We start from the raw sequence: 18,380 nt of genomic DNA on the forward strand, positions 1-18,380 counted from the left end.
AAGAATTGAGGCAGTTCTGAAGGCAAAAGGGGGTCCAACCCGTTACTAGCATGGGGTACCTAATAAAGTGGCCGGTAACTCCGAGATAATTATGGTTACCCAGTGAGTCCAGTAGTCCTCAGTAAGAATAGCAGCAGGTGCTAGATTTGACGCATTTGCAGTCCTCTCCTTTTCATACAACTTGTGTATTCTTCTTGTGATGGTGCGTCTTGAGGGAATCTCATACCTGCCTTAATCTGTTGCGGTTCTCATAATGTCTCTCTGACTGATGTCCTCCACAACACTAATGGGCCTGCTGGCTGTAGCCATCCACTTCCCTATGGCATTTGTTAGCTTCTTTTGCCTTTGTTTATCTATGCTTGTCCCAAATGCTGCATCTACCGTAGTTTGCCGCAGCCTCGCGCCACTGCTTGTTTTGTTGAATAATTTGCTTGCATCAGCTGTGTGCATTGCATTTAGTTGATATTTCAGACTGGAACTACTCCGGGGATAAGAAAATTCACCTTTACAGTATTTAAAAATCACTTTGGTTCTGTCGACTGCGCCGCTGGAAGAACTTTAAAATGAAAATGACCATGTTAAAGTTCCGTACCCTTCTGCATGTTTGGTGGTTTATTCTGCCATGGTTTGGGGTTTATACGCCAATTCTTTCTTTTCCGGTTCCTGTAAGCGTGGTAGCGGGTAGCAGTCAGCAACAGACTTTTACAAAATAAAAGCCTGTGAGCAACAGAGTTTTACAGTAATAAAAGAAATAACAAAAACTGCGTTAATACGCAATAAAAAATGTATCTGCGTTAATTAATTAATTAGTTAACACGATAATAATGCATTGACTTTCCCAAGTACTACTAATTATTTTAAATTACAAAAGAGTGAAACAAACATCATGAAGAAATATGATTAGTAACACTGCCTTCTCTTTTAAGATGCCAGATAAAACGCCAGATATAGTTAGTGTATAAACTTGCATTTAAATAATAATTTTGTTATCCTGCAATTATATTAGTGATTTATTTTGAGGAGTCAAATATAGTGTCTGCATCTATCTATCTATAATATAATGACCATAACCTCCACATTTGCTATCACAACTCACCTTTTGGGAGAGAGACTAGCTGTCAATAACCATTATTTACCCTTAAAGTGAACTTACATAACTTCAAAAACAAGGAAGAAGGACATGCAGTCTAAAAACAAGAATAATAAGGTGACAAGGAAGAAAGGGGAGTTGAAGATAGAGTACAAAGGGAAAAAGGTGGCAAGGGTCAGATAAAAGAAGAGCAAAATGAAGATAGAGAGATCGGAGCAAAGAAAACGGATGGACATGTGCATAGAAAAAGAAAGGAAAATCAGATTCCTTTATATGGAGATGGGAAGGGAGAGGAAGAAAAAAAAGGATTAGGGAAATCATAAAATGTATAGATGAAAGGTAATAAAGACGGACAAGAAGACTGGCACACTTAAAAAGAAGAATGTATAAAAACTCTAAGTAGGGCAGAAAACTGCCTCTCTTGTGCTGAGCCCCCATCTCCTCCTCTTACTCTCTATCTTTCTTTCTTTCTTATTTATATCCTTAGCAGCACCATTACTCAGTTAGGAATATGGCTGTACAAAATGATCTAGTTTACAGGAATAGGAGTTGGAGACCTACATAGTCCCAATCAAACTGGACCCTCCTTCCTCCGGCATTAATTGGCGCAGACGTGTGTGTAGAGCAGTGATGACGCAGGATCATATGATCTATGTCATCATACATACTGATTCAGGGTTTCCCAGCCTCAGGAAGATACGTCTAGAACAACCAATGGCGCTCATTAGGAGTACTCTCTCAACAGGGGGTCTGCTTCAAACAACCTATGTCACCACTGTACACAGCAATAATAGCTGGACATTAGTAAAGGAAAGCAAGACCAAAGCTGTTCCCCAATGACCCTCTGGATCAATAATCCGGGACAAAAATGTCCCCGAAACAAAGGCAAAGAAAAAAAAAATCAATGCCATTCTGCTTTAGTTTATGTAAGTGTTGGGACAAGAATAATTTCAAGACAGCTAAAAGGTGGCCTGAGTTAACAAAAGTCATTACAGCTAGTAAATGGGGAAAGCTTTTTTAAGCAGTTAACTATTAAGGAGCATTCATGGAGATGTAGTAGGGCTAAACTCACGTTATCTACTCTGTCATTTGCATTATACAGTTTAACCACGTTTTACAATCTAAACAATCTCTCAGTACTGTAAAAGTGATATTTACTGAAATGACACCACATGTTTGATGAAAGTTGTACATATATTAGTCATGATGATTCGCAAATAAAGACTGTGCAGGTAGGCACTGTACAACATGATATATAGTATAACACCACATTTCTTAATGTTGCACTTCAATTCCAAGACAAAAGACCAGAAGGATAAAAAAACAGGCAGGTGAGGCCATAGTATAAGATGATCATGTAAGTGCAACAACAAATGTCCAAACGTCCAACGTAGCTCTCTCAGACGTAATATAAACCGCTGTTCCTTCTAAATTTACAGATAAGCACACAGTCCATTTTAAACTGTAAGGAAGCCTCTATGTGGGTTTTTTTTCTTGCTAAATTATATTTTTAGATAACTTTAAAGGATTGTCCTGCACAGGGATTCAGTGTGAGCAGAGTAAATGTCTTTTGCTTAGAGATTCCCATCTCCTCCTCATGCTTTTTATAGGGTCACACAGGGATATATCTGATTATACACTCTTTATTTGTACTGCCCTGCTGTCAGTTGTACTTGGCTTTCTTATATATGTAATTATATAGCTACGAGCACTCTTTAATATGATAAAAACTGAAATCTGCTATTTAGAATAAAGACTGCTTGCAAAACTAGGCATAACCCATACAAATAAAGTGTGTTATATTTTATACCAGTTATATTAAGAATTGTTTTTCTAAATATAATATTAGCAACTAAATATGTCAAATGCTTGGCATATAGCTCTTTCTCCCTTTTAAAATTATTATAAAAAATTATATTATATAAAATCACTAACCTTAATATTTCTATATTCTATAATGATGGCTCATCAAGTCGTGTGTCACGCCGTCAGAAAAGATTAGTTAATTCTGACATGACGTTTTGAATTTTTTTCAATTTCTTTATATGAAATTACTTCGAGCTAAAGAGATTATTCCTCTGCACATATAAAATATACCTAAATATACTACGTTTGAGATGGAGAAATGAGAAAATCAAAATGTGAGACAAAGAGGGAAGAAACTACATGATCTACTTAAATGTTTCTCTATTTAAATCTAATAGCCGACAAACAGACAATAAACGATTCTCAACTATCCCTCCGCTCCTCTTATTCTTTTGAGAGGCACCTAAAGAGAGAGAGGGGATAAAGAGAGGGTGGGTGTGAAGCAAGGAGAAAAAGAGAGAAAAAAGGAGGCAAAAAAAGTAAAGTTGCACAAATCTAGGGAGAATAGAAAACGACAAAGAAGAGAGTGAGAAAGACAGAGCGAGAAAGGGAACAGTGAACTAACCATCAAGAGCTTTTGATTCTCCCATAAAATGTTCCTTTTAAGAATGCCCATGAAATTAGCTTGCTGAAAGAAAGCAATCTCAATCGATTCAATCCCCTCTAAAAAGCCACCATACCTCCAGCTCTTAAGAGTCTCTGCGGGACATAAAATAGATTCACGCCTTTTCTCGCTAACCCCACTCTTTTCTTCCTCTCTGTCTAACTCTTTCTCTGTTTCCCTATCAACGTACCTACCATCTCAACATTGGCACACACACAGAACCAAATAAATCTTTAAGGGCAGAATTTAAAATAGATAGATGAAAAATAGATGCTAGTCCACACTTTCAAATTTGTGTTTGGCCCTCTCACACTGCCGCTTGCAGCTTCAGGTAGTCTAGATCAACAGCAATTCCTTTCCAAGATAATCAGAGGAACATCTGGTGCCACTGCCACGGCATCCGGCACCTTGCAAAACTCAGTTCCTGAAACAACAACAAACTTTCGACCTAGAAACATGCTGAAAATGGCGTGTTTTGAAGACACTTTGATCGAGGTTTGCTTAGGGAATAATTGTAAAGATCTAACAAGAATATGATTAACATTAAGGCATTAACTATCCAACTGGATAATTTTTGGGACTGATCATGGCAGGATTGCTGTGGATGAAGTAAGGCTACTAAGGGCGATCCATTGGTACGAGCAAATTACATTTAACCACGTACGCAGCTTATTTAATAGCTACGGTTACTGTATTGTGTGAACTTAATTTAATACAGTATGTGGCATTTTCTTTTATCGAAATGCAAAATGTTCCACCAAAACAAGTTTCTTCCCATCCTATATAATCTTCCTAACCCTAACCTGGAGTAAATTTTGTCGATGCGGGATTAGCTTCAGGTGGATATCTGAATCTTCCTATGCCGCACTCTTCACAAGGTCCCAGACCATCTTGTTGTTTATTTACAATTAAGGATGTCACTATTAAATGACGTTGTAGATCAGATTTACAAAGCTACATTATTCTTTTTTTTTTTTAGCATTCTCACTTATTCACTGCTTTCTATTTGCGTTTATAACAAAAAGGAAAATCCGATTTGGCGTCATTTACAGCTTATTATTACAATGACTGGACTGGCATCTGGTAGATTGAGAGTCTCTACAGTTTTTTTCACTATACTGTATCTTAAATTGACATTTAATTTAACTATGCAAAAATAAGACAAGATAAATCACTGTAAGAATACCATAGATAATACGCTATAGGTGTGTGGTATATGGGCTGGGCAATAAGGCAACAAAACGATTACAACATTTTTTTCCCGTTTTGACTGATAATGATATTTATCAAAATATATTGCTGATACTGGCTGTTCAAAGTGCATCCTGACTGATGCCTGAAGAAACAAGAGGTTTAATTACACTTCAGTAAATAGCTTATTAACATACAGTATACAATAGAAAACATTCCTGAACAATATTCAGCACAATTCTTTTGTTGGGTGAGACATAAATCACATTAGGAGATGCTCCACGGGTCAACAGAGCAGTAGTGCCCTCTACTGGCAAAAGAAAATCAAGAGTAGCCCTATTTACATCTTCCAATTATATATTCCTTTTTTTGAGTCGACAAAATAAACAAGTGCAAACTAAGTGAGTACTCAGGTATGGTTACATTTCTTTACTACTTAAAAGCAACAGTACAGTATCCTACAGTACGGATTAACTCCGGCTGTACCAAAACAACACGACTTATTGTTGTTTTAGTACAGCCGCTATAGCGCAGGTAATGCTAGAGCTGTTAACAGCGGACATACTACAGATGCTACTTATTACTTGCAAGCTGTGTGTCTGTGCGGAGTTGGGCCAGCACGGATCTATATTTTCATACTCTGTGTGTGGTCACTGGGATGGTACTTTTTCGGGTGATGGAAACGATTTATTGCGTATCCCGTTGTGCTTGGCACCAACTGCCGACATATTTTGTAGACTGGCTTAATCTGTACCTCGTCGCTCTTGTGAAATTAAAACCATTTCCACAAAACTGATGTGTAACCATTTTCATATCTCTTCAGCTTGAGATAATAACGCAAGTTCACATCTATGTCCACCATCACTTTCGTTGCCCTAAGCTCCACTTTGGTAATGTTTCTTTTTTTTAAGATTACTTTTCGGGGCATTGTTTCCCTTTATTAGATAGTTACAGTGGATAGACAGGAAAGGTGGGAGAGAGATGGGGGATGACAAGTAGAAAAGGGACACAATTCAGACTCGAACCCGGGAAGCTGCAAAGGACTCAGCCTACATGGGGCGTGCGATCTTAATGGGGGAGCTAGAGGTCGCCCCCACTTCGCTAATTTCTTGTTTCTTTTCCAACTTCACCTTCTTCCCCGGTGTTGTGTCTAAGACTGTTCACCCGTCCATATGTGTTTCCCCCTACCTAAACGTGAAACAAACCTTTTAACAGGAGGGAAACACTATTTGCAGGAAACACACTTTGACACAACACTGCAAACTCGGACAAACGCTTTCCATAGGAAGTGAGCGTGTCCAGCATCCAAGCCAAAATGGCAGACTCTCACAGTTGTGTTATAAATATGTCGAAAGCTTAACCTTGTTATTGATCCCGTTTTGAGATTGTTTTATTGCCCAGCCTTAGAGTGATGGATGCAAATTTGTTCATTATTTATGATAGCTTTGTGACAGTCAATTTCCCTTTACTAACTACAGCTGGGAAAAGTAACAAGATCAGAATCCCAGCTGTCATTTAATCTGTACTCATAAGTGATGACAGAAAATCATTTGAAATCACAATGTGACTTGTAAGTGAGGAGTGAGGCATGCGCTCAAGCATTCCAAATACCTTTCACTTCTAGGACCTTTCTAGAACTCAGCAGCACACAAGGTAGCCTGGTTAAAGTAGAATGAAAGAGGAACTTTGAGGCAAGTTGGCCTAAAGTTGTATTAGGTGCCGGGAGCTGTCCCTAGGACAGAGTGTTGGATGGTGGGAAAACCAGGGCAAGAGAATTCCTAATGGATTACTGGAGGCCTGGAAACCTCAGTGAGGAGAGGAACTTCTGAAAAGCTAACTTCTGCACTTTGAGGGATCAGCGAACAAAAGCAGGTAGAAGAGAAGGAGGAGGACAACTGAGTTAGGAAAAGTAGGAGGACGTTCCAGAAAAGGAGAGTGAGGTAGAGGGAGAGAGGAAGAGAGAGATGGTCGACCTCGTGAAGTGGCAGAAGCAGTAGAAATAGCTGCCCCACTTGTAGACACACTTTCTGCTGCTAGCCAACTGTCCTCGATGCAGTGGGGTAGCTAACCTATATAGGCCCGCTCCGCGCTGCACCATCTCCCACACACATGAACACACGCTCAGAATGTCACTCTCTCACTGGCTCTCTGTCTGATAAACACAGGCATGCACACATGGGAGGGGAGGAGGGAGGCTAAAATCAGGCCACACATGCTCTAGCTAATGCTGAGTTAAGTCACCTGTGCTGCTAACCTAGCTTGCTAGCGGGCAGCCAGCTGCTCTTCTAATTAAGAGCCCATCTACTCAAGGGGCCTGAGCATATGGAGGACTCTATTGCTAAGAACTGGTTTTATAATAGATAGCAATGCCATACGGTTGAGTACTGGCCAGAATTTTTAAAATTGGACTGTATTAGGAAGATAAGGTTATTGTGGTCACGACCAGCCACAATGCATCAAAGTAGTTTGGGGATACTACGATATTGCACAAAAAACATACTTCCAGCACTCACAGCGATGAGCTTGTTCAGGTGATATCTAAGTATTGCCTTACTCCTTAATATGACATAAACCCATCCTGTATATCTGGTATGCTAATATTCTGCTATGTTCAACCTGAAGTTCATGAGACACTTATCGCACTTGAATTCAAATGATTACCCGCAAATTATTCAACCCACTTCACCTCAGAGAGGTGAAATCTTCAAAGATTAACCATATACACTGTACTATAGACACAGCAACAGAGCATCTTTTATCGACCCTCCTGGTGTAGCAAATCAAAATTAGTTTTAATTAAATGTATTGAAAAATAATCAGAATGTCAAAAACAAATAACCAGAATGGAAGGTATCAAACAAATAATAAATAAATACCTCTCAAAACACAGTCAGTTTTTTCGATAATTTTTTCTCTGTGGTTTTGTCCTGAGAATAACATCTGTGCAAAGTCTTATTGATTCAAACAAAGTAACTAAACGCATGCTTCGTTAGTGGCAACACCATACTAATGTGTGAATTATGCCACGTCAGGCATGACAACACATGAAAAACACACAAACAACCAGAATATTGAATTAAGTTTTTAGTGTCCAAGGTATAAATGCAACCTATTTGACTGAAGATAAGTGGACACCTTCAACAGCATTTATATTGACTCTGCCGTCCAAGGCCAGGACTAATGGCTGATTCACAAAACAAGCACATCCACAGACACACACACTTGCATGGGCAGACACATAGGCAATGACAAACGCATGATGGGCATGCATTCAAATTTGCACACTAACCCACACTCCACACACAAACCCACACCTTTGCTTGCTTTAGCCCCCAGTACCAACAAACATATAATTACGTGAGGCCATTTCAGGCTACATTATGAGAAATGCATTAGACAGTGATGGCAAATGTGTGTGTGTGTGTGTGTGTGTGTGTGTGTGTGTGTGTGTGTGTGTGTGCTCTTGCATGAGAAAATGATAGAAAGAGACAGAGAGGGAAACTTAAAATGTAGAAAAAGAAAAATCTAATAAAGGAAAAATGATGACAGTTATTAAATAGGATTGAGGGCTGTAACTTCATGCATATGCAGTTGGTAAAGTGGCACTTTTCTGAGGCACAGTAAAGTGTTTTCCTAACCTGTACATGTATTGGTGAATCGTCTTTCACCGCAGAAAAAACAAAGTAGAGGGAGTAAGTTTAAACTTAATTTCTAACTTAGGTCCGAATTCACAAGTTACTAACATATTAACAGTTTGAAGGAGCAACTTATTCCAACTGTTTCACATCTGTAAACATTCATCATTAAAAATAAATTGCCTACATATAAAATAACACATAATAAATAACCTCTTAGCCACATTAGCAAGCAAATACAGTACATAGGTTAGATAACTTACTAATTACCATTAATAATTTATAACAATTTGCCACTGTAGGCTATCATTATGTATTTTATAACGTTTAAATTTTCTGTCAGCCTAACAATAATAGGGTACTGTTGTTTTACCTCATGTTGAAGTTTGTTGCAAGTTGCATTAGCTGTAGATTAAGGTTGTGTAGTATCACCTACTTGTAAAGCTTTTAATGATTAGCTATTTTTAGCCATTAGCCTATTCATGTTAAAAGACAAATAGGCACGAGAGACAACACAATATAAAACACTGCATCAAGAATAGTGCTTTTTACTGAGTGGTCACAGTAAGTGAAAATGCCATTTTCTGTGACAATATTTTAGTTAGAGTGGACTTTATGCCAGAGTAGCTAAGAAGAACCTAGCGTCTCTTCGGTGCAACCGAACATCGATACCGCTTTGGTACCATAATAGTTCGAACGTATCGTTTATTTAGAACGTTGCACCTTAACTTAAGAGAGAACTTACACACAGCTGGAACAGCAGCCTGCTGTAAAATGCATTGATCTTTGCTTTTTTTTAAGATTTTAGTTGGGGGGCACACAACCCAAACATAACCTACACAAACCTCTATTATAATAAGCATGTTTTCCTTGTTTGTTGTTAATTCACTTTTATTACAATAATCTAACAACACATATATTCACTGCACATTCATAACCACTATATAGTGTTGTTTCTGTATGATAATAATTCAAGCAAGGTGGAGTAAAGATTAACATCTGGACCTGCATCCACAACTGCAAAGGCCTACCCATTCAACTCCCTTTATTGTCATCTAACGGTGGAAGGTCAGTCTGCTAATATGCAGTTTCTAATTTGAGTGGCACGCTTTGGTGAACCATAGATGCACACAACAGATCCACTGTGAATACCTCAGACATCGTTCTGCCACCCCAGGGTGTTAAATAACCAAACCATGTCCACACATCAAACTGTTCTGTTGTAGTTCGATATTCTACAATTGCTGCAAGATTAAGCAATAAAAACCATGACAGGTTTTGGAGGCACTGACACTATCAAGATAAACTGGACAACAAATGTTCTCTTAGCTACTAGCTACATGAAAAATCTGAAGACAATGAAGCCCTTTTGTTTTCTGTCAGAGAACACACTCAGGACAATTGTTCATCTCCTTGTTTCCAAGGAGGTCTGTAGCACTTGAAGCCTAGTACTTGTAGTGGAAAGTAGACCTGGGGCTGCAATGAACGACATAATGTGGATGAGCAGAATCATAATTGTTTATTTAACTGACAGTTTATTTTTGTAGGTACAGTAGGTGACTCTCAGGATTCTCTACTACACACCATGAAGTACATTGCAGTTGGGAGATAACATTTTTGAAGGGAATAAAAGGTGCCAATGTGATTTGCCATGACTGTAACAGGCTATAAAATATTGGCTGATCATTTGGACAGTTATCAGCGGATGAATCGTAGTCCGGTAAAACTAATTACACGCATTTTGATGATTAATGTTTATGATGGATAAATTATCAGTTTTCTACTGATATACTTTTTATTCTATGTATCTCCTGTGTAATTTACATCAATACAGAGATTAAAAACCAAAAGACTAATTACATTCTAAAGTTCCCAGTAGTGAAAATGTTACTTGACGTTTTGCCGCACATACATGAAAGTCAAGATTTATGTGCATTCATTTCCCATTTGCCATTGTTTAAGTAAAGTGTGTGTGTGTGTGTGTGTGTGTGTGTGTATAGGTCAGTGTACATACACCCGCTCCCTTTAACAACGTTTCTTGCCAACTTCACATGCAGCAGGTTTAAAAGCAGGGTACAAAATAACTTTCAGAGGAAATGAAAAAAGTGTTTTAAAAGAAGGAAACTAGAAACAAAGAAGCAGGCCCCAAACTCTGCTCCCGGTTCCGTTACAGGCAGCCCTTTTTAGACAATCGTCCATTAATTTTGCTGCGTTCCCATACTGTCAGCCCCTAGTGAAGCCAAAGAGGCCATGTCACTGAGGGCCTTGGTAGGAAGAGGCACAGCAACCTCTCTTAGCACTGTGGGAAATGGAGGAAGGAGGGGAGGAGCAGGTAGTGGACTATAATATGAATGTCACTGCAGCACAACATCTTTAAAATGAGTAAGATGGATTAGAGCTTTAGCTCTATGTGAAAAGATGCCCTTAAAGAGATGGAAAAGAAAAGAAGAAAGAAAGGGCGGGGGATGGCGAATGTGGCTTAGCATAAAATACATTCCCACAAATAGGATAAGAAAGAAAGAGGATAGAGAAGGGAAGGGCTTGCAATGAAGATTTGTGTTGGAATTGAGCTTCGTTTAGTAATTTGTAATCTAATAGATTCAGGCGCTCTTACATAAAGCACATTTTTAATGCTGGAAATGCAGTGCAGAGTGCATTGTTTGTGTTTGTGTCTGACAGAGCGAGGGTGAGAGAGAGGGGTGTCTGTGGTCTGTGTGTATCTCACCTCTGGCCCCGCGTGTTCTGTCTGTGTTGTGCGGTCAGTCATTTGGCAGTCTTTCATCTTCAGGGCAGCTTTGGCACTCTCCTGCATACAAAACAAAACAAATCCATCAGCCATCTCACAAAGAAAGACCATCAAATCAGAAAAACAAAATGCTCTCCTAGCAGACGTATGCCTTGTCTTCACTCACAACATCAATAAGTATAGTTGACCACCATGCATGACTAGCTATCAAAAAAAAAATATGCACCGCTAAAGAACCTCCATTTCATCTGCCTCTCCTAGAAATCCAAGAGGTCATAAAACTGGGCTGACTTGCAGGAGAACCTTTCTACAGCCAAATATTGGAGCAAGAATTCATAAAAAAGTGACAGCTAGTGATAGCCAGCCTGCTAGAAAGGTCCTTCTAGAAGATAATTAATAGGTTTCCTCTGGCAGATATACAGACGGAGGTGTAGAGAGAAAAGTGTTTGCCCTGTCCTCCAAAATGCAGCGCTTTTCCCTTGACCAGAAACCTCCCGACTCCTACGTCCCCTCTACGTGATTATTTAAAAAAGGCAGGTGGCAAGTCCTCTGAATGAGAAGAACCAAGAACTATTTCCACCGGGGGCATTTTATGACAATGTCACTAATCATTTTGACATGCTCGCCCCAAGCTGCTCATTGGCCGAGGGAACAGAAAAGGTTGAAAGTTGCAGCGGTTATGAAATATTAAGAAATTCATTAACCTTGATAAAAATTAAAAATAATCTCCCACATTAGGACAGGGTGTAAGGATGGGTAAATGGTAAAGGAGAAAGTAAATGTATGATATAACTCTAAACCCAATACACTGTCCTGTTCAAATCCAGCAGAAGCAAGTTGACAGATTAAGTTTAAAAAAATCTGTTTTCATTAGTCATGCCCATGCCTACATATAAAATAAAAGAGGTTTAATGCAGCTAAATGTTGCAGTTGGAACTCAGTCCTTCAAAAAAAATGCACCAGCAGACAGGAGCAAACTCATGAAAAGTGACAGCTAGTGATGGCCAGCCAGCTAGCAGGTCCTTCTACGAGATAATTAATAGGTTTTCTCTGGCAGATTTACAGATGGAGGCTGAGCGAGGAGAGCGTTAGCTACGAGCTGCTCTTTCCTTCAGAGTGCTGCACTTTAACTTAGCTGGAGAAGGCAAGGTTTCCCGTTTAGATTCTCACACATAGACACAAATACACCCTCACAAATGTTCATAAGGAAAAATGCAAACCTTCATTAATTTGAAGCAATGACAGAGTGACATTTGTTCCAAGGGCATTGCATGCAGTTAAAAAATATGATTATGCTGTGGCTGCAGTAAGGATGCAGGCTCGTATTAGATGATTTATCAATAAACACACAAAAAGATATATGCACACATATGCTCGTAAAAACACAGCAGTTCATGTCTTGAAATGAAATCCAGCTGGTGGCAGGAGGTGCATGCACAAACACATATGTGTGTGTTTGTGCGTGCACAAGCAATTCCACGGCCTTAAGACTGATTGATTGATGTGATGTGGGGGAAAAAAGTGTTTAGTGGCCGCTGTCATTTGCTGCACCAGCCCAAAAACATATCAAAGTTGCTGGCACAGTTAGGAGAAATATTTTCTAATTAACATAGAGGGGAAGTCCCTCCCCTTCCAGTTGACCCCTTGGGGCCTTATTTTAGAAATAAACAGTGAGAGGTTAACAGGGAGAGACAAATAATGTTTGATACTGTTTAAACTGAGACATGATTTACACCTTTGTCAATTAAAAAGATATTTTTCCATCTGAAAAAAGTCAGTTTGTCGTTTGTCCATTTTGTACCACTTAGTTTTGTGTGTAACCACTCAGCAAACTACACGTCACCTTGATTAATGAGCGACCTTGCTATTGAGCAATATTCCACAACACATGTAACATGTATTTCATCTGGTGTCTTTTTATCAGCCGGGAAGTGAAAGATCAACCAAGAACCATTGACTGTGTGAGTAATGTTACCTCCCGGTACGAAAAACACCGGCACCGGAGCTTCAGCAGACTTGGCAAGTCACTTATGCAATGTGAGTAGTCTTTCTAAATATGTATTTTCACATTTTTAGACTTGTATACAGTGGAACAACAAATTAAAAATGATTTGACTTTTTTCAATTTTGAAATAGATTTAAATTGACATGTGAACATCATATGTGTAATTCACGGCTCACTTCAAACTAAACCCCGCCCACTCTGCCGGGGACTTGATTTTGCCCTGCAGCTCAGTCTGGAAAACTGCACGTTTAATTCTCCTGCTTCAGTTCACAATTTTGCAGGAACCAATCACAAACTGGCTTATCTGAATTACCGACTACAGTTAAAAAGGTGTTTTATTATTGAGTATGTTACATTGCCTGTAGACATGAATTTCAGAGGGCGAAATGATTGTTACATGGACTGTTGAACAGAGTCAATAGACTTGACACAGCTCCTTTCTGGAGTGGGTATTGTAAGAGAAAGGTTTAAGGTCTTACTAGTGGGTAACTCCAGACAGGCTGTCTTCTGTGGAAACTGTACCTGTGCATGTAGCTGTCAGAGAGGCTATTTAACTCAAGTCTGAGGTCTGAAACGTGCAATTTTTTGTATTAACTTCACATTACGTGCACACAGTGCTGAATACATCCCACACTGAAAGAGGAGGGAGGAAAATTGGTGCTCCTGAGGGAGAAAAATGAAATGTGAGTGCCAGAAAGTCATCAAACAAACAGATGCAAAATGAGACTCAAGTCAGAGGGTTGGACTGGCATCTCTCACAACAGCGCCAATCCACTGGCACATTATCCATCTAAGGCCTGGCATAATGTCCACATCACACTGCTCTGATTGAGCAGGTGACAAATTACAGACGTGTAGATGACAAATGATGAAAAATGTTGCCGTATGGAGAATTTTTGCAGATGATCCAAGAATCGAGCTTCCAAAAGGGTGGAAAAAATACAGACAACACAATAAATTAGCAGTTAAATTCCCATATTTCATTACTATGATTTAGTTATTCAAAATATCAAAACATGGAAATTACTCCATCCTTCCAATCAATTCAGGGGCCACATTTGTATTTCTCTCTTGGCTGGACTGAAGGCCCAATAACAATTCAGTTTACATTACTGATGGAAAAGATTGTCTTTCTCACAATCATTTCCTCTATGCTGTGGTCATTCTTTCCTGTCTCTGACAGCTGGCCTCGCAGCACAACACTGACACAGCTTTTTGGCAAATTCTTAAACAAAAGTAAAACATTCTAGTTCTTTGGAATATTTGTGTAAACCTTTCTAAAGCTGATTTTTTTGATATGCTTAAAAGGGAATGGAAAAATTGTGCTTCAAAGGGAATTAGTCTTTAATGAATACCCATAAAACAAATACTTCAAACATTCAAGCTGTTTTAATAATTAATTTCAAAGTTTAAAATGACAGAGACCAAGAGAAAGAAAATGTGATCCAGATAAAATTAGATGACCTTCCATTTCTCAATGAATGAGAGTATTTTGGAAAAACCTTTTTTTGTTGGATTTGTTTATATTTCCCATTAGACTATGCTATTTAATATCGTTTCAACGTCATCAAGTCAAAATGCAGCTGTCAATTTTTAGTATTTGAAAAAAAAATCCTTTGAGAAATCTTAGTATACCTTTTATAAGTAAAACAGTATATCTTTTCCTTCATTACTGGTACTCTAAAATGAACACACAATCATTGTATTTTGTCTAGTCAACTTGTTCTCTCATTAAAGGCTGAATACTGTCCAGTGATTACGGTTTATACCTCTTATAATTAAAAGTTGGAGCATGTGGCCATTTGGAATGCTTTCCCGACAACCGCTCATGCGATTGCCTTCACTCTCGCACTCCCTTGGGTCCTCAGCCAAGTGTGAGGTTGATTGGATGATATGTGTTAAAGATATGTCAAGGACAGTCAAAATCTTAGTTATAACAAGATTGAGTTATTACAACTGTTTTGTGTTCATACTTGCAGTATTTAGTAGAGGCTGTGATTTATATTTAAACATGATGGTATTTCTCAACAAGGTAAAAAGATGTACCGAGGACCGATTCACATTAAAGCAAAAATGTGCCAAATTTTGGTACCTGAGGTAAGCGGGAGCTTCTCTGTAGCCGTAAAAATGTGAATGGTACCCAACCCTACCTGCCACTTTTGAACTGTTTATGTGGCAGCATTTTGGATTACTGCTCACAGTTATTAAGTCTGAAAAGGTTAGTTATACAGTAGAGAAGCCCTTTGAGTTTGTGGCAAATCTTTTCACAGTACTTGATTTTCATTTAGTTACTTACAATAGAATAAAAGAGAATTTTTCCAGTCATATTTCCACATTGAAGTTTTCTTTAAAATAGAGTTAAAATCATGCTCGTTCTCATGAACCCAATCTCGTGTATCACCTCGTCTCGTGATCGGAGTGTCTTGTCACACATCGAGATGTTTGAAAGACAACAGACGCACATACATACAGGGGTTCCTTAATTTATAATTAGATGTACATCAGAATCAGAATCAGCTTTATTCGCCAGGTATGAGGACACATACAAGGAATTTTTCATTGAAGCATTGTTGCTCACACTGTGCTTAAACATACAAAACAACCCAAACAAGAAATATACACACATATATATACACACAATATATACATACTCTAAACAGAACAATATAGATGCATGAGTGAACAAAGAGTTCAATAGAAATTATTTAAATATGGAGCATAGTGCAAGTATTTGCTGGTTAGTGAATCTTACCAGTTCACTGTGGAGTCTGAGAATCTGTTCATCTTTCTCTCTCAGTTGCTGCAACAAGGCCTCCTCTCTGCCAGGATCCTAAAAACAAGCAACAAGACACCATGTTAGACATTACTTAGGACACTGCAGACAGCAGTGATTTATCTAAGGGACCATATTCCCGCAAAAGCAATACAGAGAGCCTAAGAGGATGACAACATACAAAAGGTGTGTGTGTGTGTGTGTGAGTGTGAGTGTGTGTGTGTGTATGCATGTGTGCGATTCTCGGGCTGTCTCCATAAAAGTTAACGTGTGTTTGCAAGTGTTTTATGTGCATTTATGAGCGTGTTTGTTGCTGGTCTTGCAAGTGTGTGCCTATGTGTAATAAAGTTGTCATGCATGCAGCAGGCATTGTGATGTCCTCTTCTCTCTACGTGTCTGCGATAAACTTGGTGTGTCCTACGGTGGCCCCACCGAACACAGAGCACTTTAATATGACCTTGTGTTGTCGGGGGACATTACTGTGGGGAGATGGAGAGCAACAAAAGAGACAGAAGACAAGTGAGGGAGGAGAATAATTATACTAATAAAAATAACTTTATTCTTATGCCATCATTCAAAACAACAGTTACAAAGTGCTTCACAGCGACAAAAAAAAGGAGATGATTGTAAATGACTTAAAAAATGTCATTACTTCACATTAAAATGTGTTTGATGTTTATGATGTATTCATGTTTATGACTATAACTGTCCTGCAATTGCTATTCAAGTTGTGTGTCTTAAGTTCTTTAAAGTGCTCATATTATGCTAATTTTCAGGTTCATAATTGTATTTAGAGGTTGAACCAGTATAGATGTATTATAAATAAATAAATGTTCTACCTTAAATTACAGGGGGCGTAAGTATGCACACCCCTATGTTAAATTCCCATAGAGGCAGGCAGATTTTTTTATTAAAGGCCAGTTATTTCATGGATCCAAAATAATATGCATCCTGATACAGTTCCCTTGGCTTTTGGAGTTAAAATAACCCCCCATCATCACACACCCTTCACCATACATAGAGAGTGGCATGGTTTTATTTCAGATAGACTAATAGCTGGTTTGATTTGCATTGAGAGATGATTTTATGGAAAGTATCTCATTATCATTATTCATTTTTTGAGTCATTTACAATCATCTCCTTTTTTGTTTGCTGTGAAGCACTTTGTAACTGTTGTTTTGAATGATGGCTTAAGAATAAAGTTATTTAAGGATTTATTTATTTATTTAAATTACATTACTCATTCACAAAAAAATTGGTGTCCTTAAAATGTTGTATTTTTCCTTTTTTTTTAATTAAGGCATTAAGATCTATTTATTTGTTTTTAGTCAACTTAAGCATGGGCATGTAAACTTATGAGCACCACTGCACTAGCCATTAAGAAGCAGTCAGAAGGCGTGCCACGCTAGGAGCTAGGCAAGCATTATTATGGAGGTGTTACAAAGTGAGAGTAAAGGCTGGACTGCAATACAGCTGTTTGGAGCAGTTTGTGAACAGTGTTTTCTGTTGGAGATGGTAAGTCCTGTTGGGGTGGCTTTTCTACTTTGTACTTTGTAAATCTATGCACAATAAAATGCACAATGAAGACATATTTTACAATAAAGGAAACATAATATGAGAATTTTAAGTAAAATTGTTTGACATGCCTTCTGTTTCAAAGTTACTGAAGTGAAACAGCAAAAAAAAGTCTGCCAACCTGATTTCAACTGGCAGGGTTTTCTAAAGCTCAGTTCTCTGACAGTCCAACAGCCAGGAGGGAGCTGCCAGAAGATCTCAGGCTACACAGTGACTCATGGGGAGGTTGATAATCACAAACGTAGCTGGGCTCCAACCTAGCGGTTTTGATGAAAATACTCAACTTAATTCTAAAACTGACAGGTAGCTAAGATGTTAACAGAGAGTGGCATGTAAAAATGGGAGAAGAAAAGAGAGAATAAGAGGAAAAGCATAAGAGAGCCAAAATAAAAAGGAGCTATAATATGGAGAGAACGAAATGACAGACAGACGGACGGACGGACCGACAGACAGATGGTTGTTACCTCTTCAAGGACAAAAAGAGGGGCAAGAAAATAGGAGGGAAATGAAGGGGAAACAGGAGGATAGTGCATAGAGAGGAGAGGACACAGAGGGCCTGAGGCTGAGCACGATGGTCTGAGACCGTGGGGAGCCATCTAGCTAAAGGACAGACAGAGAGTCAGAGGGAGACCACAGGGAGCCGTATAGCTACTACACCATCCTTTAAATAACCTATCTGATGCAAACACAGACAGCTAGCCTTTTGCCCACATCAGTATTCAGAAATATAAAACTATAACCACTAAATGAATGTGCTGTATCATGACTGTTATGATGACTACATTACTAGAAGCAAAAAATAATAATAATTTAGGAAGCATATACATTTTTTATATGGGCTTCATGACAAAGACACTTGTTGAGTGTAGGTGTGTGTGTGTGGGGGGGGGGGGGG

The 18,380-nt window shown here is 38.6% G+C and overlaps 1 protein-coding gene across 4 annotated transcripts in view; it reads right to left on the minus strand.

Moving 5' to 3' along the window:
* Positions 1-18,380, minus strand: part of ccser1 (coiled-coil serine-rich protein 1) — a 125,826-nt gene that overhangs the window by 51,375 nt on the left and 56,071 nt on the right. For all 4 annotated transcript variants that reach the window (XM_034873108.1, XM_034873109.1, XM_034873110.1 and 1 more), the window contains exons 9-10: positions 15,890-15,967; positions 11,112-11,192 (exon numbers count right to left, since the gene is read on the minus strand). In XM_034873108.1, coding sequence (XP_034728999.1) covers positions 11,112-11,192; positions 15,890-15,967 — 159 coding nt within the window. The remainder of the gene's footprint in view (positions 1-11,111; positions 11,193-15,889; positions 15,968-18,380) is intronic.

Source organism: Etheostoma cragini, chromosome 5 (genome assembly GCF_013103735.1).
Source record: "Etheostoma cragini isolate CJK2018 chromosome 5, CSU_Ecrag_1.0, whole genome shotgun sequence".
NCBI classification, from domain to species: domain Eukaryota; kingdom Metazoa; phylum Chordata; class Actinopteri; order Perciformes; family Percidae; genus Etheostoma; species Etheostoma cragini.